The 24,392-nt window shown below is 48.2% G+C and overlaps 1 protein-coding gene across 1 annotated transcript; it reads left to right on the top strand.

Annotated features, from left to right (window-relative positions):
- The first annotated feature begins 101 nt into the window (after positions 1-101).
- On the top strand, positions 102-24,066 carry COA4 (cytochrome c oxidase assembly factor 4 homolog). Its single transcript, XM_075334744.1, has 2 exons — positions 102-222; positions 22,119-24,066. The coding sequence occupies exon 2, from the start codon at positions 22,124-22,126 to the stop codon at positions 22,382-22,384; it is 261 nt and encodes an 86-aa protein (XP_075190859.1). The 5' UTR covers positions 102-222; positions 22,119-22,123; the 3' UTR covers positions 22,385-24,066.
- The last annotated feature ends 326 nt before the right edge of the window (positions 24,067-24,392 follow it).

Here is a 24,392-nt window from a genome sequence, read left to right as displayed (position 1 = left end):
AGAGAGCTTTCTCCGCTAGAGGACGCTGCTCAGGGGCATATAGTGTCGCTTCTTTAGAGCATCTAATGCTGCGCTTAACTGAATAACAAATTGGACTACGGGAAGATGGCGGCGTCCGTTGGTGGATACAGTGGGAGCGAGGACAATAATGGAAAGGGAGATTTAAACTGTTCTGTTGCAGAGAGGACGCAGGGACAGCAGTGAATGGCGAGACTGGGCCAGGTGAGAGGATATATGCACTGTGTCTTTATTATAAGTCTTCTGGAACTACAAGTCCCAGAATGCTGTGTATTGAATCTGTGATATATTTTATTACTTTAGAAAGTTAGACACATCCTCATTTCTACCTGCAAAAATTAGCACATTTCTCAGTCACCTCATTGGAGGACACATGAACCATGGGTGTATATGCTGCCACCTGGAGGCTGACACTAAGAATACAAGATAAAAAAAACACGGTTCCTCCTCAATAGGCTGCATTGGTGCGGCTGACACCCAGCGTTGCCGTTTAGTGTCATTAGGAGGCAGACAGAGGTCTGTGTCTCACTCCTGCTTACATCAGTCTCACATTAGTCTGTGTCTTACATCAGCTCGGATGTTTAGGATTTGAAACACAAGCAAGTAAAGTTTGTAAAATCAGCAGCTTTATGAGTGACAGCAGCTGACAGCTGGGGTGGGTATTCATAGTTATCCCCTCCCCTTGTTATTTATGCTAATTCTATTATAGAATCGATTTACTTTGTGACTAGAAGGACCTGTGCATACCCATGTGATCAGAAGGGGTGGGGTCTCAGCCAACAGAAAAATATTGCTTCCTGGTATCAGCTATGTTGTCTGAGGCCCCGCCCCTTCTGGTCACATGGGTACGACATCAGCACAGGCCCTTTTAGTCACAAAGTAAAATCGATTTTATAATAGAATTAGCATAAATAAAAGGGGATAATTATGAATACCCCCCCCCCCCAGATATTATCTGATCCTCAGCTGTTGCCACTAAAGCAGCTGCCGATTTTATAAACTTTACTTTACTTTCTTGGATTTCAAAATCTAAACATCTGAACTGACCACTACAGGTATGTAGAGAATCAGCCTGATAGTGCCAGTATAGCACTGTATGTATAGAATCAGCCTGATAGTGCCAGTATAGCACTGTATGTATAGAATCAGCCTGATAGTGCCAGTACAGCACTGTATGTATAGAATCAGCCTGATAGCGCCAGTATAGCACTGTATGTATAGAATCAGCCTGATAGTGCCAGTATAGCACTGTATGTATAGAATCAGCCTGATAGTGCCAGTATAGCACTGTATGTATAGAATCAGCCTGATAGCGCCAGTATAGCACTGTATGTATAGACTCAGCCTGATAGTGCCAGTATAGCACTGTATGTATAGAATCAGCCTGATAGCGCCAGTATAGCACTGTATGTATAGAATCAGCCTGATAATGCCAGTATAGCACTGTATGTATAGAATCAGCCTGATAGTGCCAGTATAGCACTGTATGTATAGAATCAGCCTGATAGTGCCAGTATAGCACTGTATGTATAGAATCAGCCTGACAGCGCCAGTATAGCACTGTATGTATAGACTTAGCCTGATAGTGCCAGTATAGCACTGTATGTATAGAATCAGCCTGATAGTGCCAGTATAGCACTGTATGTATAGAATCAGCCTGATAGTGCCAGTATAGCACTGTATGTATAGAATCAGTCTGATAGTGCCAGTATAGCACTGCATGTATAGAATCAGCCTGATAGCGCCAGTATAGCACTGTATGTATAGAATCAACCTGATAGTGCCAGTATAGCACTGTATGTATAGAATCAGCCTGATAGCGCCAGTATAGCACTGTATGTATAGAATCAGCCTGATAGCGCCAGTATAGCACTGTATGTCTAGAATCAGCCTGATAGTGCCAGTATAGCACTGTATGTATAGAATCAGCCTGATAGTGCCAGTATAGCACTGTATGTATAGAATCAGCCTGATAGTGCCAGTATAGCACTGTATGTATAGAATCAGCCTGATAGCGCCAGTATAGCACTGTATGTATAGAATCAGCCTGATAGTGCCAGTATAGCACTGTATGTATAGAATCAGCCTGATAGTGACAGTATAGCACTGTATGTATAGAATCAGCCTGATAGTGCCAGTATAGCACTGTATGTATAGAATCAGCCTGATAGCGCCAGTATAGCACTGTATGTATAGAATCAGCCTGATAGTGCCAGTATAGCACTGTATGTATAGAATCAGCCTGATAGTGCCAGTATAGCACTGTATGTATAGAATCAGCCTGATAGTGCCAGTATAGCACTGTATGTATAGAATCAGCCTGATAGTGCCAGTATAGCACTGTATGTATAGAATCAGCCTGATAGCGCCAGTATAGCACTGTATGTATAGAATCAGCCTGATAGTGCCAGTATAGCACTGTATGTATAGAATCAGCCTGATAGCGCCAGTATAGGACTGTATGTATAGAATCAGCCTGATAGTGCCAGTATAGCACTGTATGTATAGAATCAGCCTGATAGTGACAGTATAGCACTGTATGTATAGAATCAGCCTGATAGCGCCAGTATAGTACTGTATGTATAGAATCAGCCTGATAGCGCCAGTATAGCACTGTATGTATAGAATCAGCCTGATAGTGACAGTATAGAACTGTATGTATAGAATCAGCCTGTTAGCGCCAGTATAGCACTGTATGTATAGAATCAGCCTGATAGTGCCAGTATAGCACTGTATGTATAGAATCAGCCTGATAGCGCCAGTATAGTACTGTATGTATAGAATCAGCCTGATAGCGCCAGTATAGCACTGTATGTATAGAATCAGCCTGATAGCGCCAGTATAGCACTGTATGTATAGAATCAACCTGATAGTGCCAGTATAGCACTGTATGTATAGAATCAGCCTGATAGTGCCAATGTGGCGCCCCTGACCTGGTCAGGCACCACTGAGTACTGCACCCATGCTGGGGACAGTACAATACAGGTAATCCAGAAGGCTGACTGGGGTGTGGAGCACAGGCGCATAGTGATCAGGTCTCACACATGTACCCATGAGAGGACCCCTGGGGATCCCAGGAGGGGGCAAGCCTTCACCTTCACTGGAATAGTGGAGGGGGTAGAGCCTCCATCTCCTCTCAAGGGGTGTGGTAAGAGAGTCTGGTTGCTAGGTGGCGTAGGCAAGAACAGGAGAGGAGGGGCAGTGAGTCAGTTAGAGCAGAACTCCATAGGGCTCAGTGAGGAGCAGACCTGTGGGGTTGATGCTGTCTAACAGCGCCCGCGCAGTGGCTACAGACGGGGGAGAACGGTCAACTAGGAGTGCTACCTGAAAGCCAGCTTCAGCTAGAGAGTGCACGGAGTGGGAAGTAAGGAGACTGCTAGAGAGCACCAGGCCCAACCGGGCGGCAGATCCCGAAGCGAAGATAGATCCAGCTTTCTTCTGCTAAACCTGCCGGTGTGGGGCTCTCAAAGCCCACACCACAACACCACAAAAGCCGCAGCCACGTAACCGCAGTGAGGGCCCATAGGTCATAGGAGGCAAGAGGCTGGAGTGGCCTGGTCCGGGGAACAAGCATACGGCGAACGAAGGGGAGAGAGGCTGCAGCATCTTCCCTGGGCGACCCCCATAGGGACTAAAAGTCGGGGTCACCCCAAACCACCAAGGGCTAAGGAAGGCGAGTCAGTAGTCACCCTCATAAAGTCAGCCTGAAGGATGCCTGGTTCCTACCTGGTTCATCTCAGCTACGCCCGGGTTACTCACCCTGCCACCTGAAGTGAGTAAAAACCCTGAAAGACATCCTGCCTGTGTGGTCATTCTGCGACTTGTGGTACTACAAACCTACACAGGGCCCTGGGGCTTGCCTCACTCTCAGGAGGCTCCTACATCTAACTGCACATATCATCAGCCCCAGGCGTCCCCTAACCTGCAGTGGCGGTCCCTACTGGCCGCAATACTGAGAGTGGCGTCACGATCAAAACAGAAGATTTCCTACCAGTGACGGAGATCCAGCAACGTGGAGTCCCTGAAGGTAACGCACCGACACCGACACAACACCTGCGGGGCTTCACATCTGGCGTCACGAACAGGATAAGGACTAGACCTGTTCAGACAGGTGACCATGTGCCTGGGCGGTCCGCTTGAAAAATTGGAAGCGCCGCCATATTGCCACCATGAAAAGCGCGCTGAAAAACAACAGCAGCCCGCGCTGGGAGAAGTTACCGCCCACGAAGAGGTGTGGCTACCCAGAGATCCCCTGCAGAGTTCTGACCTCGCTGATGAAGAAAGCGGAAGCGTCCAGAGACGGCGGAGCAGAGAAGAAGCCAGCAGCTTGCTAGAGAAAATGGAGTCCAGACGCGGATACCCAGAACCAGGCACTGCTGCCTGGTGGTGCCGGGAGCTTGCCATCTTCTGCGACCGGCTGGAGGCCGGGATTGTGCGACAGCTTAGGGAAGAACGCACGGAGCTCCTGGAGATGGCTGCGGCGGTGCGGACCTACGAGGAGGGAGCCGCGCGACGCATGCCAGACCGAGCGGCGACGACGCAGACCCCGATGCTGCCACAGATGGGTGAGTCGAGTGATGCCCCGGCCAGCACAAGTGCCCCGATCCCTGCTGCCACGCCCGCGGTCCCGGAAGAGGCGCCCGGCGCGGCGCCACCGAACCAGGCCGCAGCCACGCTAGGTGCGGCCCGCCAAGCCCAGGCCGCTGCAGCGATGCCTCGCCTGTCCCGCCGGGCTCCGACCACCACGGCAGTGCTCATCCGTGCTGCAGGTGTGACGCTGACCCAGGCTGCCACCCTGCTGAACCCGGTCCGCCAAGACCCCAACGCAGCAGCGACGCTCGTCCGCGCCGCAAGTGATATGCTGAACCAGGCCGCAGCCCCGCCGGGTGCGGCCCGCCAAGCTCCGATCACTGCAGCGACGCCCGACTCAGCCTGCACGGACCCCATCGAGGCTGCGACGCCAAGTGAGACCGCGGCTGCAGTGTCCAGTCCGGCCCGCCAGGAACCGGCCGCGACAGAAACGCCAATTCAGGCCGCCGCCATACAGGGCGCGGCCCGCCAAGACCAGGCCGCCGCCATACCAGGCGCGGCCCGCCAAGACCAGGCCGCCGCCATGCCAGGCGCGGCCCGCCAAGAAGAGAAGACTACCTCATCATTTTCCCCGGCCTGCAAGGCCAGAGCAGACACCGCTCCCCAGTCCAGAGAGGTCCCTGCTAGGAAGACCCTGATAGGAGAGGACCCCGAATACTGGAAGCTGAAGGCTGACCTAGAGGCCCAGTTTCCACAAGAGATGGTGGATCGGTATTTGCTCCCTCCGTATACCCCCAAGGAGATTCCGGCAACCCCTGCAGCCGCGCCAGAGAGTCCACCGCCCAGACCAGCTGAAGAGAGCCCATCCCCAGCACTGCCACAACCAGAGTGCAGTGAAGAACTAAGGGGGAGAGGAGGCCAGGAAGCAGAAGGGCTGACTCCGACGCCAACCGCAGCAGACCCCTACCCAGAGCCGGAGATGCTGCCCTATTCCCGCTGGGAGGAGGAAGACTTGACACCGTCAGCAGACGAAGATCAGCCCAAAGACCTCACCTGGGAGCCTGCAGGCATGAACCCAGCCCGCAAGACACGGCGCAGCAGAACAAAGCGTCCTCCAACACCACAGTCTCCAGAGCAGAGGGAGGTCACAGCCAGAGACCTGGAGGAGAAAAGGTGCCTAAGAAGGTCCCAAGCCCAGGCTAGAGGACCCCTTTACAGAGGAATAGTAGAGGACTTCAACTTGAAAAGCGGATACGGCTTCATTGTAGTGAAAGGAATAAAAGAGGGCATATTTGTAAATCGGAGAGATGTTCAAGCCCACCTGCCCAGAGGACATTCAGGCAGAAATTTGAAAATTGGGGACTTAGTACAGTTCACCTTGCATCAAGGAGAAAGGGGCTACTATGCCTTAGACGTAGCACCATGTCCCAGACAAGAAAGACAAGAAAGACAAGAAAGACAAGAAAGACAAGAAAGACAAGAAAGACAAGAAAGACAAGAAAGACAAGAAAGACAAGAAAGAAAAGACAGAGATACAGAAACGGATGCAGAAAAAGAAACAGATGAAGACCAAGAAAGGAAAGATAAAGAACCTACAGATGAAACAACCACAGACAAAGATCCTACAGATGAAACAACCACGGACGACGACGGAGAGCAAGAAAGTCACGGGTGCCGGTGCCCTACATGCCCACGCCCTAGTGAAAAAGAGGAGTAAAGTAAAGGAAAGAAAGAAGTTTTGACCAGTTAAAGTTTGAAAAGTTTTGTTTGCAACGTTTAAGAAATGCGCCCACAAAAACTATTGTGAGAAATAAACTTTAAGGCTATGAACTTGCTATAGCCACAAACTCTCGCAGTGTAAATAGTTACACCAGTGGCACCACCACCAGGGCCAGCCTGTTTAGGGGCTTGGCTCGTCTGCAACCAGGGGGGCCCGTCCGTAGAAAAGGGCCTTGGCTCGCCTGCAACCAGAGAGCACGCCTGTTTATGGGGCCTTGGCTCACCACCACAAAGAGGGTACCTGGTCAGCACCAACTGTGGAGGCCGCCTCTGCATCCTGCCAGAAGAGGCTGACGGCGCGGATCCACCAGGCCAGGTATACCCTGAAACCACCAGCCCATGAAAGCCGCCTCTACATCCTGCCAGAAGTGGCTGAAGTCGCGGCCAACGGGAGAGGAAGATTGGAGGAAAGGTCTGGGGAAGTAGATGGCCCAGACCTGGTTACCAACAGGACCGGTGACCTGCCTCCTGAGAGGGTTTTGGGTGGGTTAACGGACTTGTGGGTGGAGGGTGGTGATGTCTGATACCTGGTGGTTTTAAAAATGTTTTACATGTTTTTAATGTTTTATGCATTTTAAAATGTTGTCTTGCAGCCCGAGGACGTGCTGGTGATAACTAAGGGGGAATGTGGCGCCCCTGACCTGGTCAGGCACCACTGAGTACTGCACCCATGCTGGGGACAGTACAATACAGGTAATCCAGAAGGCTGACAGGGGTGTGGAGCACAGGCGCATAGTGATCAGGTCTCACACATGTACCCATGAGAGGACCCCTGGGGATCCCAGGAGGGGGCAAGCCTTCACCTTCACTGGAATAGTGGAGGGGGTAGAGCCTCCATCTCCTCTCAAGGGGTGTGGTAAGAGAGTCTGGTTGCTAGGTGGCGTAGGCAAGAACAGGAGAGGAGGAGCAGTGAGTCAGTTAGAGCAGAACTCCATAGGGCTCAGTGAGGAGCAGACCTGTGGGGCTGTTGCTGTCTAACAGCGCCCGCGCAGTGGCTACAGACGGGGGAGAACGGTCAACTAGGAGTGCTGCCTGAAAGCCAGCTTCAGCTAGAGAGTGCACGGAGTGGGAAGTAAGGAGACTGCTAGAGAGCACCAGGCCCAACCGGGCGGCAGATCCCGAAGCGAAGATAGATCCAGCTTTCTTCTGCTAAACCTGCCGGTGTGGGGCTCTCAAAGCCCACACCACATCACCACAAAAGCCGCAGCCACGTAACCGCAGTGAGGGCCCATAGGTCATAGGAGGCAAGAGGCTGGAGTGGCCTGGTCCGGGGAACAAGCATACGGCGAACGAAGGGGAGAGAGGCTGCAGCATCTTCCCTGGGCGACCCCCATAGGGACTAAAAGTCGGGGTCACCCCAAACCACCAAGGGCTAAGGAAGGCGAGTCAGTAGTCACCCTCATAAAGTCAGCCTGAAGGATGCCTGGTTCCTACCTGGTTCATCTCAGCTACGCCCGGGTTACTCACCCTGCCACCTGAAGTGAGTAAAAACCCTGAAAGACATCCTGCCTGTGTGGTCATTCTGCGACTTGTGGTACTACAAACCTACACAGGGCCCTGGGGCTTGCCTCACTCTCAGGAGGCTACTACATCTAACTGCACACACCATCAGCCCCAGGCGACCCTCAACCTGCAGTGGCGGTCCCTACTGGCCGCAATACTGAGAGTGGCGTCACGATCAAAACAGAAGATTTCCTACCAGTGACGGAGATCCAGCAACGTGGAGTCCCTGAAGGTAACGCACCGACACCGACACAACACCTGCGGGGCTTCACACCAGTATAGCACTGTATGTATAGAATCAGCCTGATAGTGCCAGTATAGCACTGTATGTATAGAATCAGCCTGATAGTGCCAGTATAGCACTGTATTTATAGGATGAGCCTGATAGTGCCAGTATAGCACTGTATGTATAGAATCAGCCTGATAGCGCCAGTATAGCACTGTATGTATAGAATCAGCCTGATAGTGCCAGTATAGCACTGTATGTATAGAATCAGCCTGATAGTGCCAGTATAGCACTGTATGTATAGAATCAGTCTGATAGTGCCAGTATAGCACTGCATGTATAGAATCAGCCTGATAGCGCCAGTATAGCACTGTATGTATAGAATCAACCTGATAGTGCCAGTATAGCACTGTATGTATAGAATCAGCCTGATAGTGCCAGTATAGCACTGTATGTATAGAATCAGCCTGATAGTAACAGTATAGCACTGTATGTATAGACTCAGCCTGATAGTGCCAGTATAGCACTGTATGTATAGAATAAGCCTGATAGTGCCAGTATAGCACTGTATGTATAGAATCAACCTGATAGTGCCAGTATAGCACTGTATGTATAGAATCAGCCTGATAGTGCCAGTATAGCACTGTATGTATAGAATCAGCCTGATAGTGCCAGTATAGCACTGTATGTATAGAATCAGCCTGATAGTGCCAGTATAGCACTGTATGTATAGAATCAGCCTGATAGTGCCAGTATAGCACTGTATGTATAGAATCAGCCTGATAGTGACCGTATAGCACTGTATGTATAGACTCAGCCTGATAGCGCTAGTATAGCACTGTATGTATAGAATCAGCCTGATAGCGCCAGTATAGCACTGTATGTATAGAATCAGCCTGATAATGCCAGTATAGCACTGTATGTATAGACTCAGCCTGATAGTGCCATTATAGCACTGTATGTATAGAATCAGCCTGATAGTGCCAGTATAGCACTGTATGTATAGACTCAGCCTGATAGTGCCAGTATAGCACTGTATGTATAGAATCAGCCTGATAGCGCCAGTATAGCACTGTATGTATAGAATCAGCCTGATAGCGCCAGTATAGCACTGTATGTATAGAATCAGCCTGATAGTGACAGTATAGCACTGTATGTATAGAATCAGCCTGATAGTGCCAGTATAGCACTGTATGTATAGAATCAGCCTGATAGTGCCAGTATAGCACTGTATGTATAGAATCAGCCTGAGAGTGACAGTATAGCACTGTATGTATAGAATCAGCCTGCTAGTGACAGTATAGCACTGTATGTATAGACTCAGCCTGATAGTGACAGTATAGCACTGTATGTATAGAATCAGCGTGATAGCGCCAATATAGCACTGTATGTATAGAATCAGCCTGATAGCGCCAGTATAGCACTGTATGTATAGAATCAGCCTGATAGTGCCAGTATAGCACTGTATGTATAGACTCAGCCTGATAGTGCCAGTATAGCACTGTATGTATAGAATCAGCCTGATAGTGCCAGTATAGCACTGTATGTATAGAATCAGCCTGATAGCGCCAGTATAGCACTGTATGTATAGAATCAGCCTGATAGTGACAGTATAGCACTGTATGTATAGACTCAGCCTGATAGTGACAGTATAGCACTGTATGTATAGAATCAGCCTGATAGCGCCAGTATAGCACTGCATGTATAGACTCAGCCTGATAGTGACAGTATAGCACTGTATGTATAGAATCAGCCTGATAGCGCCAGTATAGCACTGTATGTATAGAATCAGCCTGATAGTGCCAGTATAGCACTGTATGTATAGAATCAGCCTGATAGCGCCAGTATAGCACTGTATGTATAGAATCAGCCTGATAGTGCCAGTATAGCACTGCATGTATAGACTCAGCCTGATAGTGACAGTATAGCACTGTATGTATAGAATCAGCCTGATAGCGCCAGTATAGCACTGTATGTATAGAATCAGCCTGCTAGTGACAGTATAGCACTGCATGTATAGAATCAGCCTGATAGCGCCAGTATAGCACTGTATGTATAGAATCAGCCTGATAGTGCCAGTATAGCACTGCATGTATAGACTTAGCCTGATAGTGACAGTATAGCACTGTATGTATAGAATCAGCCTGATAGTGCCAGTATAGCACTGCATGTATAGACTTAGCCTGATAGTGACAGTATAGCACTGTATGTATAGAATCAGCCTGATAGCGCCAGTATAGCACTGTATGTATAGAATCAGCCTGCTAGTGACAGTATAGCACTGGCTTTAGGTTATATAGGAAAATCCTGGTGATTGGTGCACTTTAAGCCTCACTGATGTGACTGGTTTGGTACATTGGTTCATCCCTTACGATTTCTCAGTCCCCAGGGTGATCTCCATCACCCTTGTCTTTTTCGCCTATGTACTTCCATCTTTTGACCTCCTGGCCTGGACCGTCCCTTGCGAGGGTTAATGTAAGTCATTCCAATGGGCAACTTCTGTTGTGTTGCTTGGACCCCCCCAGGCGTTTGGAGATTTTACGTAACACAAGAAGCCTACTTCTGCTGCTATAGTTTCCCCCGGTCGGTGACGGGTCAGTGCCGAGGTTTGGACTGTTCTACATTTCAGGGGACTCTTGGTCCTTCAGGACAGGATTCTCTGGACTGAAGATGTTCAATGTCTGTTATTACATTTAGAAAGCCCCCTATTCATAGTGCTCCTTTGGCGATATCCTCCTTTTTTATTTTTGCTTGGCTGTCTTGACCAAGGTTGTTTCCCAAAGTCCAGGCTATCTTGTAGGCCATAGGTCTAGACCAGGGGTCTCAAGCCCGCGGGCTGCATGCGGCCCCTCAGGGTGGTTCGTGCGGCCCACAGGCCCGTGCCCCTGGTCACTATCGCGGCAAGTGCAGGGGCCGCAGCCACTGTCTGCGATTTATGTCAGATGAATGTGTTGCTGGGGCTGCGGTCTCGCGCCGGCAATACAATCATCTCACATAAATCACTGACAGTGACGCTGCCGCGATAGTGACCGGGGGCACGGGCCTGGGGGCCGCACGAAGCAGAGATGAGGCAGCGGAGGGGGCGCAGGACAGGTGAGAAGAATTGTGTGTGTGTGTGTGTGTGTGTGTGTTGGACGTTAACCCCTTAGCGACCTATGATGTACTGGGTACATTATGGCTCCCTGGTACTTAAGGACCCTTGACATACCCAGTACGTCATGGTGACATCGCAGCCCCGGAGGCTGCGATCGCTGCAAATACCTAAAGGCCCAGTCACACACAACGACTTACCTGCGATCCTGAAAACGATGCGACCTGATAGGGATCGCAGGTAAGTCGCTGGGAGGTCGCTGGTGAGATGTCACACAGTCAGATCTTACCAGTGATGCAGAACAATACAGGTGGCAGTAGCGACCTGTATAACGATCTCAGCAGTCACTGTGACCCTGTCACACAGAGTCACACACAGCGATGTGTCCTGCCCAGCAGGATGTCACCTTTGAAGAAAATGACCTGGACCATTCGGCAACGACCGGCGACCTCACAGCAGGGGCCATTCTGCAATGACCGGCGACCTCACAGCAGGGGCCATTCTGCAATGACCGGCGACCTCACAGCAGGGGCCATTCTGCAACGACCGGCGACCTCACAGCAGGGGCCATTCTGCAATGACCGGCGACCTCACAGCAGGGGCCAGATCACTGGTAGATGTCACACATAACGAGATCGCTAACGGGATCGCTACTGCGTCACAGAAACCGTGACTCAGCTGCGATCTCGCTAGCGATCTCGTTATGTGTGACAGTACCTTTAGATTCGGGGAGGAGGGGACCTCAGGAGGGGGGGGGGGTCTCCTCCCCGGACCTACGGAGGCTGTGATTGGCTGAACGGCGTTCGTCAGCCAATCACAGCAACTAATGTTTCAGCCATTGAAAATCGCTGAAACATTGAAATCCAGCCCTGATCAGGGCAGCTGTAGCACTGGCCATTGGCTGGAGCTGGGTGACCTGTGTTTCACCCGCCCCCAGCTCTGATTGGAGAGACCGGCCTTGTGACCGATCTGTCCAATCACTGTGGCCGGAGACCGCCCCCTCAGCTTCACTCCGGCGTCTGTGACTCTGTGGAAGGTGAGGGGAGCCGCTGACCCATTACTACAGGATGGGGACAAAGTGCGCACATTACTATGGGATGGGGAGAAGGCTGGGGACATGACTATAGGATTGGGCCATTACAAGGATGGGGACACTACTATAGGATGGGGACACTACTATAGGATGGGGACAATACTATAGGATGGGGACAATACTATAGGATGGGGACAATACTATAGGATGGGGACAATACTATAGGATGGGGACAATACTATAGGATGGGGACAATACTTTAGGATGGGGACAATACTATAGGATGGGGACAATACTACAGGATGGGGACAAAGTGCGCACATTACTATGGGATGGGGATAAGGCTGGGGACATTACTATAGGATGGGGACACTACAAGGATGGGCACATTACTATAGGATGGGGACACTACAAGGATGGGCACATTACTATTGGATGGGCACATTACTATTGGATGGGCACATTACTATTGGATGGGCACATTACTATTGGATGGGCACATTACTATTGGATGGGCACATTACTATTGGATGGGCACATTACTATTGGATGGGCACATTACTATTGGATGGGCACATTACTATTGGATGGGCACATTACTATTGGATGGGCACATTACTATTGGATGGGCACATTACTATTGGATGGGCACATTACTATAGGATGGGGACATTACTATAGGATGGGGACATTACTATAGGATGGGGACATTACTATAGGATGGGGACATTACTAAAGGATGGGGACATTACAAGGATGGGCACAATACTATTGGATGGGGACATTATTACTATAGTATGGGGACATTAGGATAGGGACTAGGATGGGCACATTATTATAGGATTGGGACTAGGATGGGCACAGTACTAAAGGATAGGGACAAGGATGGGCACATGACTATAGGATGGGGACATTACTACAGGATGGGGACAAGGTGGGCACATTACTGTAGGATAGGGACATTACTACAAGGGGACAAGGATGGGAAACATTACTATAGAATAGGGATAATGCTGGGGACATTACTATAGGGTGGGGACAAGGTTGGCACATTACTAAAGGATGGGCACATTACTATAGAATGGGGACAGTACTATAGGATGGGGACATTGCTACAAGGGGACAAGGATGGGGAACATTACTATAAGATGGGGGACATTACTATAGGATAGGGACAAGGATGAACACATTACTGCAAAATGGGGACAAGGATGGGGAACATTACTGTGGGATGGGGCACAATACACCAAGGGGACAAGGATGGGCACATTACTATAGGATAGGGACAAGGATGAACACATTACTGCAAAATGGGGACAAGGATGGGGAACATTACTGTAGGATGGGGCACAATACACCAAGGGGACAAGGATGGGCACGTTACAACAAGATGGGGAACATTACTAAAAGATGTTGGTCAAAATTTCTATATAGTGCTAATTGTAAGACTATTAGTTACAAGAAAGGGATAAAATGTAAAAAAAAAAGGTTTATGTTTAAACAAAGAATGTGCACGTTTGCTATAATGAACAAGTGAAAATGTTGAAAATCTGTGATCCCAAGGTGTGTAAAAAATAAAATAAAAAATATATATATATGGTACCAATAAAAATGTCACTTTGTCCTGCAAAGAATGCGGCCCCCCAAATTATTTTTTTTCCTCTGTGCGGCCCAAACACCCAGCTGAGTTTGAGACCCCTGGTCTAGACGAACCTGGGGCCACCATTAGCTCCCTGTATTTGGTGGACCGCATTCTGGTCTTGGGCACTCTTTAGTATTTCTCCATTTTGGGTTTCTAGCAGGCGTATTTGTTCCTCTCTAGAGATCTCTTCCATCAGGTGAGGCTCCGAGTGTCGGCTTCCACCGGTCTCTCTCCATCTGGACAGAGCACTCTGGCAGTCGGCTCCCTCCTTTTTCCTTAGCGTTTTTTCCATCTTTCACCTTACTAAGGTCATTACTCTCCTTCCTTTAGGCACTTCGCCTCTCATCTCTTGGGGGGGGGGGGGCTCTCACACAATTTGGCATAGTCAGAGCTGTGCAGCTTTCCCTGTCTCTCATAGCTTCATTTGGACCTTCGGTTGCTGTGAGGGTCATCACGGTATGTTCTGGCAGATGTCAGACCACTTCTATAGCTACCATTGTTCTCTGGTTTTGATCCACCAATTTGGAAGATTGGGCTAAGCTAGGGTGCCCTCACCTGGGCACGGCTCCCCCCAATGGCTTAGAAGCCTCCTGGGTCTTATTGCCCAGGCTTCCGTTCTTCAGTTCCATAGGGCCGGTACTTAGTCTTCTATGCCCTGTAGACTGTGAGCCCTCGCGGGCAGGGTCCTCTCTCCTCCTGTAGATGTGAGCCCTCGCGGGCAGGGTCCTCTCTCCTCCTGTAGATGTGAGCCCTCGCGGGCAGGGTCCTCTCTCCTCCTGTAGATGTGAGCCCTCGCGGGCAGGGTCCTCTCTCCTCCTGTAGACTGTGAGCCCTCGCGGGCAGGGTCCTCTCTCCTCCTGTAGATGTGAGCCCTCGCGGGCAGGGTCCTCTCTCCTCCTGTAGACTGTGAGCCCTCGCGGGCAGGGTCCTCTCTCCTCCTGTAGACTGTGAGCCCTCGCGGGCAGGGTCCTCTCTCCTCCTGTAGACTGTGAGCCCTCGCGGGCAGGGTCCTCTCTACTCCTGTAGACTGTGAGCCCTCGCGGGCAGGGTCCTCTCTCCTCCTGTAGACTGTGAGCCCTCGCGGGCAGGGTCCTCTCTACTCCTGTAGACTGTGAGCTCTCGCGGGCAGGGTCCTCTCTCCTCCTGTAGATGTGAGCCCTCGCGGGCAGGGTCCTCTCTCCTCCTGTAGACTGTGAGCCCTCGCGGGCAGGGTCCTCTCTCCTCCTGTAGACTGTGAGCCCTCGCGGGCAGGGTCCTCTCTCCTCCTGTAGACTGTGAGCCCTCGCGGGCAGGGTCCTCTCTCCTCCTGTAGACTGTGAGCCCTCGCAGGCAGGGTCCTCTCTCCTCCTGTACCAGTCTGTCTTGTACTGTTAATGATTGTTGTACATATACCCTCTCTCACTTGTAAAGCGCCATGGAATAAATGGCGCTATAATAATAAATAATAATAATCTACATCAATGTGGAGCTCTTACCTTTTGTATTTAGGGATCTATGTCTTGTCATGGTTGGGAATTTAGGGAAAACCTGCAAATTGGGTTTTTTTCAGGGTCACAGAGACGGAGTCCAAATCAAATCTGCGCAGATGTATGTATGAGGAGCAATAACCACACAGAGACGTGTCTCTATTCGGGAGAAGCTCAATGGTCTTCTGATTCATATATAGTAAAATACACACAGTTATTCAGTTCAACATTGTCCCTGATTGGTCAGACATATCCAGCAATATTCATACAGTACGTCGTCAGCCTGTTTCTTGCTTCCTAATATCAGCTTAAACCAGCTACTGAAAATACTTTGTTGTTAACACATTGGTGAGCAAGAACGAGGAGGCAACCTCCCACATCTCACATCCCACATCTCACATGGTGAGAACTAACTGATTACAGATTCTCCTTGTATATTCTAAATAGCTGTTTGTTCATTCTGGCTTGATGATTTAGTTACCACATTCCTGTACGCACATCTTAGAATCATATTATGGCGTCTAGGCGATTGTCATATAGACACACAGATAATTATGCAATGACATCTATACTTTGATTATTTACACACACAGATCATCTTATTACCTATAGCCCAGGCTACCTTCACAGTCTTAGCACAAGGGTTGTACAAGCGGCAGCTGCTCCGGTAGTAACCTGACCGAGTGCTATTATTCTGCAGTACTAGTATTGGTGTTCCCTCTCCAGGGACAGCTTCAGGACGACCCATGGTTCTTGTGTCCCCCAATAAAGTGATCGAGAAATAAAGATTTTTGTTCCTCACCACAAAATCTTTCTCATAGCCTTCATTAACCCCTTCACCCCCGGCCACTAAAACACCCTAATGACCGGGCCATTTTTTGCAATTCTGACCAGTGTCACTTTGACAGGTTATAACTCTGGGACGCTTCAACGGATCCTGGCGATTCTGAGATTGTTTTTTCGTGACATATTGTACTTCATGTCAGTGGTAAATTTAGGCCGATATTTTTTGCGTTTATTTGTGAAAATTTAGGAAATTTGGCGAAAATTTTGAAAATTTCGCAATTTTCAAACTTTGAAAATTTATGCCCATAAATCTGAGAAATATGTCACACAAAATAGTTACTAAATAACATTTCCCACTTGTCAACTTTACATCAGCGCAATTTTCGAAACAAATTTTTTTTTCGTTAGGAAGTTAGAAGGGGTCAAAGTTCATCAGCAATTTCTCATTTTTCCAACAAAATTTAGAAAATAATTTTTTTTAGGGACCACATCACATTTGAGGTGACTTTGAGAGACCGAGGTGACTGAAAATACCCAAAAGTGACCCCATTCTAAAAACTGCACCCCTCACTCTGCTCAAAACCACATCCAAAAAGTTTATTAACCCTTTAGGTGCTTCACAGGAACCAAAGCAATGTGGAAGGAAAAAATGAAAATTTTACTTTTTAACACAAAAATGTTACTTTAGCCATAAAATTTTCATTTTCACAAGGGAGAAAAGAGAAAGTGCACCCTACAATTTATTGTGCATTTTCTCCTGAGTACGCTGATACCCCATATGTGGTAAAAATCAATTGTTTGGGTGCACAGCGGAGCTCGGAAGGGAAGGAGCGCCATTTGAATTTTTGAATGCAAAATTAGCTGCACTCATTAGCGGACGCCATGTCGGGTTTGAAGACCCCCTGAGGTGCCTAAACAATGGAGCTCCCCCACAAGTGACCCCATTTTGGAAACTAGAGCCCTCAAATATTTTTTCTAGATGTTTGATGAGCACTTTGAACACCTGGGGGCTTCACAGAAGTTTATAACGTTGAGCCGTGAAAAGAAAAAAAAATGTTTTTACCACAAAACTGTTGCTTCAACTAGGTAGCTTTTTTTTTCACAAGGGTATCGGGAAAAAATGCAACATAAAATGTATTGTCCATTTTCTCCTGAGTACGCAGATACCTCATATGTGGTGGAAATCAAATGTTTGGACACACGGCAGTGCTTGGAATGCAAGGAGCGCCATTTGAATTTTTGAACGCAAAATTAGCTGCACTAATTAGCGGACGCCATGTCGGGTTTGAAGACCCCCTGAGGTGCCTAAACAATGGAGCTCCCCCACAAGTGACCCCATTTTGGAAACTAGAGCCCTCAAATATTTTTTCTAGATGTTTGATGAGCACTTTGAACACCTGGGGGCTTCACAGAAGTTTATAACGTTGAGCCGTGAAAAGAAACTTTTTTTTTTTTACCACAAAACTGTTGCTTCAACTAGGTAGCTTTTTTTTTCACAAGGGTATTGGGAAAAAATGCAACATAAAATGTATTGTCCATTTTCTCCTGAGTACGCAGATACCTCATATGTGGTGGAAATCAAATGTTTGGACACACGGCAGTGCTCGGAAGGGAAGGAGCGCCATTTAAATGCAAAATTAGCTGCACTCATTAGCGGACGCCATGTCAGGTTTGAAGACCCCCTGAGGTGCCTAAACAATGGAGCTCCCCCACAAGTGACCCCATTTTGGAAACTAGAGCCCTCAAATAATTTTTCTAGATGTTTGGTGAGCACTTTGAACACCTGGGGGCTTCACAGAAGTTTATAGCGTTGAGCTGTGAAAAGAAAAAAAAATGTTTTACCACAAAACGGTTGCTTCAATTAGGTAGCTTTTTTTTCACAAGGGTAACAGGAAAAAATGCACCATAAAATGTATTGTGCATTTTCTCCTGAGTACGCAGATACATCATATGTGGTGGAAAGTAATTGTTTGGGCGCATGGCGGGGCTCAGAAGAGAAGGAGCGCCATTTGACAGCAAAATTGGTTGGAATCATTAGCGGACGCCATGTCACGTTTGGAGACCCCCTATGGTGCCTAAACAGTGGAGCTCCCCCACAAGTGACACCATTTTGGAAACTAGAGCCCTCAAATAATTTTTCTAGATGTTTGGTGAGCACTTTGAACACCTGGGGGCTTCACAGAAGTTTATAGCGTTGAGCCGTGAAAAGAAAACATTTTTTTTTACCACAAAACGGTTGCTTCAACTAGGTAGCTTTTTTTTCACAAGGCTATCAGGAAAAAATGCACCATAAAACGTATTGTGCATTTTCTCCTGAGTACGCAGATACCTCATATGTGGTGGAAAGTAATTGTTTGGGCGCATGGAGGGGCTCAGAAGAGAAGGAGCGCCATTTGACTTTTCAAACGCACAGACGCAGTGCACTGATCGGCCGCTGCAGGACGCACGGTCGGATGCGATAAAAAAAGCGTCTGGGATACGTAAAAAAAAAGTCACGCCAAAAATTGACCATGGATGCAGATACGTTATGTGCATCCCTGATCAGCGCTCGGCGGGACGCACAGACGGATGCCATACAAAAATTGTCGCGAATACGGAAAAAAGTCACGCCAAAAATTGAGCAGGGATGCCGATCCGTTATCTGCATCCCTGATCAGCGCTCGGCGGGACGCACGGACGGATGCGATACAAAAAGCGTCGCGAATACGGAAAAAAGTCACGCCAAAAATTGAGCAGGGATGCCGATCCGTTATCTGCATCCCTGATCAGCGCTCGGCGGGACGCACGGTCGGACGCGATACAAAAAGCGTCGCGAATACGGAAAAAAGTCACGCCAAAAATTGAGCAGGGATGCCGATCCGTTATCTGCATCCCTGATCAGCGCTCGGCGGGACGCACGGACGGACGCGATACAAAAAGCGTCGCGAATACGGAAAAAAGTCATGCCAAAAACTGACCACGGATGCAGATCCGTTATCTGCATCCCTGATCAGCGCTTGGCGGGACGCACGGACAGATGAAGTGTAAAAATGGACAGGATACAAGAAAAAAAAAAAAAAAAAAGTTATACTCACAGTACCAAGAGGACTAGCAGGAGGATCACTGACCAGAAGAGTTGCAGAGGAACAAGAAGGCAGTGAGATAGACAGCTTTACACCAGCAGCAGGCAGGACGTTGGACAGATCAGCAGAAGGACCCAGCGATGGAGGCAGATGTGATCGGGCCAGTGAAGACCTCGGACGACCCGTGAAGGCAGGTAAGAGGACGTCGGGGGGGGGGGGGGGCAGGGGGGGGATGGGGAGAGGGGGGGGCAGATGGGGGGGGTTAGAGGGAGAGCAGAGGGGGCGGAGAAGCAAAGGCAGAAGGAAGGAACCTTGGAAGCAGAATAGAGATGACAGAGGAGGCAGGCAGATCGCGTGGGGAGCAGATCGGGATGCCGGGGGGCAGATCGGGGCGTAGGGGGGCAGATCGGGGCGTAGGGGGGCAGATCTGGGGGGGCACGGGCAGGGGCCTTCACGGGAGCGCGCAGGGGCCTTCACGGGAGCGCGCAGGGGCCATCGCCGGAGCGCAATACTTACCTTTGGAGCTGGCGCGGGTGACAGCAGAGGCGGCGTCTGCGGCGGCAGCAGCGGTGGCGTGGTACCAAAAGTACCAGCCACTCCACGCTGCAGCCATGTTGGGGGAGGGTCCCCAGAGCAGTACAGGCCTGGGGAGGGCGGCCACCGGCAGATCAGACCGCCCCACTGCACACTGATTGGAGCGATTGCGCGTCATAGCACGATCGCTCCAATCAGTGCTGCAGGGGCTGGGGGCGGCATGTTTGAGGTCCACCTATGATATGCTGCAGCAGCTGCGGCATCTCATAGCTGGATCTCACAGGATCGCACTAATTCGGGCATTATTTTTGCCGAAATTAGTGCGATCGATGTGGTTGGCGGTTCAGATTTGAACAGCCAATCACATCGATCGTCGATAGGGGGTGGCGATGCCACCCCCCCTGGGGTCAAGCAAAGGTCCCCTGCTGTAAGAAACAGCAGGGGACATCATTTGAAAGCCGTTGCTATGGCCACGGCAATCAAATGAAGTTTAGGCAGTAAAATTACGTCCCTGGTCGTTAAGTCACGTTAAAATAGGACGTAATTTTACTGCCCGCGGTCGTGAAGGGGTTAAGGGACCCCCCCCCGCACATTCCATTATTTTAAAGGGTTATGGTTCAGCTTTATTATTAGTGACAGTGTATTGACCCATGTTGTGTCCCCCAATGAAGGCTACGTTATCGGGCTAAGCTAAAGTGCCCAAGTCTCTCCGTCCGCGGCTTTAGAAGCCTCCTGGGTCTTATTGCCCAGGCATACGAGCCACCTCCACTGCCGGGTGTCACCAGAACTGATAGACCTTGTGATGAGCGACTTGTTGGCTCTGATATTTTCCCTGGACGTCACCTCTTGGCTTTGGAATGGACGGACGTCATTTCTTATTCTTCCTCCTGTCATGGCCTCACATGATGCAGTTGGGCAATTTTCTTGGCCATGAGACCGGTATCGATGAGCTGGATGCTGCTGCTTCTCTTTTCTTGGAAAATCTTCTTCATGGCGGCTCCTCGATTTGAACCAGTGACTTTCACTTGGGAATCAACCTAATAACAAACTGAGCTATTAGGGAATGTGAGAACAGGTTGTAATTTGTAGTATACAGGAAGAAAGAGCAAAACAGTAACAATGCAGTAACATGAGAAGAATCTGCATTAACTAACCATATGCTAAATAGCTGCAAGTCACATTTATGTATGAGAAGCCAGGATGATTGTCTATAAAATGAAGGTCGTCTCACACTCAGAGCTGTAGAGGACGGTGAGATATGGAGCCTTAAAGGCAAAACTGTAAAACATTGTTACCCTTCTGCTTGTCAGTGTATATCTACCAGCCTCAATGTCTCCTATGTGATATATATACAGCAAACTGTTCCTCCTTTGTGATGTATATACAGTAGTCTGTGTCCATTGTGATGTATATACAGCAGTTTCACTGTATCTCATCTGATGTGCATACAGCATTCCGTCTCCTATGTGACGCATACACAGCAGTCTGTTTCCTATGTAATGTATATACAGCAGTCTGTGTCCTTTGTGATGTGTATACAGCAGGCACACTGTCTCATCTGATGTATATACAGCAGTTTGTGTCTTCTATGTGATGAATTTAAGCAGTGTCTCCTATGTGATGTATATACAACAGTCTAATTTGTGATATATATACAGCAGTCTGTGTCTCCTATGTGATGTATATACGGCAGTCTGTTTATCCTACCAATACCTCAGAATTTGAGTGGTTTTTTTTCATGTCTGCCCACCTATGGGCATGTAAGTATTGTGTAAAACATGTCTAAAGAGGTTATCTGAAGTTTGGAAATTATTATAGATGGGGGACACCTTCCAGACAAGTGGAGTCTGACCACTGGGACCCCCCAATCCAAAGAACTTAAGGGATGTGACTGGATCAGTGGTCGATCACATGCACGACTATTCCAACCACACTCGGGTTTTTTGGGGTCCCAGCGATCAGACCCCCATGGATAAAGAATAACGTCTAACCTTGAAAAAACTTATTTAAAATCACTTGTTTGTTTTTTACAATTTCTATTTAAAAAGTCAAAGAAATGAGGGTAAAAAAACTAGTTGCTAAATGTGTTGCCCTCTTTTACCCCTCTGCTTTGGTGACAATTTTTCATTAACCATTTTGCCACATTTGGGTGCTCCTAGTGCTGAAAAAATATCAACTTTCATAAATCAGATGAAAGGATCTGAGAAAAAAAAAATATTACAAACTTTTCTGATTGGCCGAACGAGCTCACTGACGGATCCTCAGTTAACTCCTTCAGCAATAGATAGCACAGAGGCTATAGAAAGCAAACAGTGCGACATGTTTACGGAAATCCATTTGCAAAAATATTTTTTAGCCCCAAAAAGATGTATAAAAATAAAATAAAATCTGCAGACAAAAAAAGTGGACAACCCCTTTTAATGTTTCCATTCGTCTGTTATCTTGCAGTAAATATGGCCGCCCCGACGTCTCAACCTCATGACCGCAGTCGTAAGCAGCAGGAGGACGACGAGGACCCGGTGGATCAAATGATCGCACGGACCGGCTGCACGGCGTTTCACTACGCGGTCCAGGAGTGTATGGCGGAGCACCAAGACTGGAGGCGCTGCCAGGACCAAGTGCAGGACTTCAGGAACTGTATGCAGGACTATCAGACGAGGAGGACGGCGGAGCTGAGGAAGATGAGGGGACACACGGCTGACGCTGCCTCCTAGAGTCTCTGCACCCCGCAGTCCGCACTCCTCGGCTCACGCCTGCAGAGTCACATGACCAGAGACCGCGTATAAGACATTTCTCCTCTTTTTTTTTTTTATTAAACCTTCTGTTCTTTATCTCTGAAAAAGTGATTAAAATTTTGTTTCATAATTTGCAGCAGTAAATGGAATTTATATCATATAGGGATAATCGCTGCCACCCAATAACTTAGTTTCTAGCATGTGATGTTCGATCAAACTCAACTGTGGCAACTAACAGGTGCGGGCAATAAGAAAATCACACCTGAAACAAGATAAAAAGGGGAGAAGTTGCCTCAAACTTTGCATTGTGTGTCTGTGTGTGCTGCATACTGCACTAAGCATGGAGAACAGAAAGAGGAGAAGAGAACTGTGTGAGGACTTGACAGCCAAAATTGTTGAAACATATCAAGTTTACCAGTTCATCGCTAGAGATCTTGATGTTCCTTTGTCCACGGTGCGCAACAAAAGAAGTTAACAACCCACGGCGCTGTAGCTAATCTCCCTGAACGTGTATGGCAGAGAGAAATTGCTGAAAGATTGTAACGTAGTATACTCCGGATGGTGGATAAGCCCCAATTGAGGTCCAGAGAAATTCAACCCGTCCTGCAGCTCAGGGGGCATCAGTGTCAGCGCAAATTATCCGTTCACATCCGAAGCAGATGAAACGTTATGGAGGAGACCCAGGAGGACCCCACTGATGACATAGACAAAAAAAAAAGCCAACATGTACGAGAGTAACCAAAATCCTTCTGGGAAAGCGTCTTGTGGACAGATGAGACCAAGATAGAGCTTTTTGGCAAAGCAAATCATTCTACTGTATACCAAAAGCAGAATGAGGCTACAAAGTAAAAATCACAGTACCTACAGTCACACATGGTGGAGGTCAGAGATGTTTGGGGTTGTTTTGCTGCCTTTCGCACTGGGTGTCCTGACTGTGTACAAGACATCATGAAATCTGAAGATGACCAAAGGATTCTGGGTGGCAACGTAGAGCCCAGTGTCAAAAAGCTGAGTATAGTTCTAGGTCAGGGGTCTCCAGCAGAACAATGACCCAAAACACTTCAAGAAGCCCCAGAAATGGATGGAAACAAAGCTCTGGAGAGTCCGGAAGAGGCAGCAATGAGTCCGGATTTAAATCCCATCAACCCCTATGGAGAGATCTGAAAATTGCTGTTGGGAAAAGAGAAGATGAGAGAAGACGCCTTCAGATAAGAGACCTGGAGACGTTTATAAAGAAGAGTCTGAGATTCCAGGAGAGAGGAGGAAGAAGCTGTGGCCGGGTATAGGAGGCGACTCATGGAAGGGATTTATTACACAGGGGAAAGGGCGCAGCAAAATATTAAGATGAGGGGACAACAATTGTGTACCGCAAACTTTGGGTGTTTTGTGTGAAATTATATCCAATTTGCTTTTTTTTTCAGATTGTTTTTTTTTTTTGTGCGGTTCCAATTCACAAAGGAACATAATATGTGTATAACAAAAAGTGTGGAATTGTAATAATTTTCTCAGAAATACTTGCATTTCTAGAACATTTTCAAATGTGCCAACACTTTTGCCCATGACTGTGGATCCAAAATAAAAAAGTGATGGATTAAATGAGCAAAGCCGTCCTCACATAGAACCATAAAAGTGTAAAATGGCTACAGACATCCAAGGGTCAAAAGCCACCGACCTCTACAACCAAACAATGCAGTGGAAAACAGACGTGTGCTGCAGAATTCCATACATCTAAATGGGGAAACGTCCATAGGATATCTGCAAATGTCATATTGATGAATGGAAAAGACAACTACTGTAATACTGCCCCCTATGTACAAGAATATAACTACTATAATACTGCCCCTATGTACAAGAATATAACTACTATAATACTGCCCCCTAGGTACAAGATTAAAACTACTATAATACTGCCCCTATGTACAAGAATATAACTACTATAATACTGCCCCCTATGTACAAGAATATAACTACTATAATACTGCTCCTA

This window comes from Anomaloglossus baeobatrachus, chromosome 2 (genome assembly GCF_048569485.1).
Source record: "Anomaloglossus baeobatrachus isolate aAnoBae1 chromosome 2, aAnoBae1.hap1, whole genome shotgun sequence".
Classification (NCBI taxonomy): domain Eukaryota; kingdom Metazoa; phylum Chordata; class Amphibia; order Anura; family Aromobatidae; genus Anomaloglossus; species Anomaloglossus baeobatrachus.
Note: the sequence above shows the minus strand (reverse complement) of the source record. Positions and strands in the feature narration are given on the sequence as shown.

What these genes read in the sequence shown, in the direction of transcription:
- COA4 (XM_075334744.1), top strand. Translation starts at nt 22,124, where the DNA reads ATGGCCGCCCCGACGTCTCAACCTCATGACCGCAGTCGTAAGCAGCAG.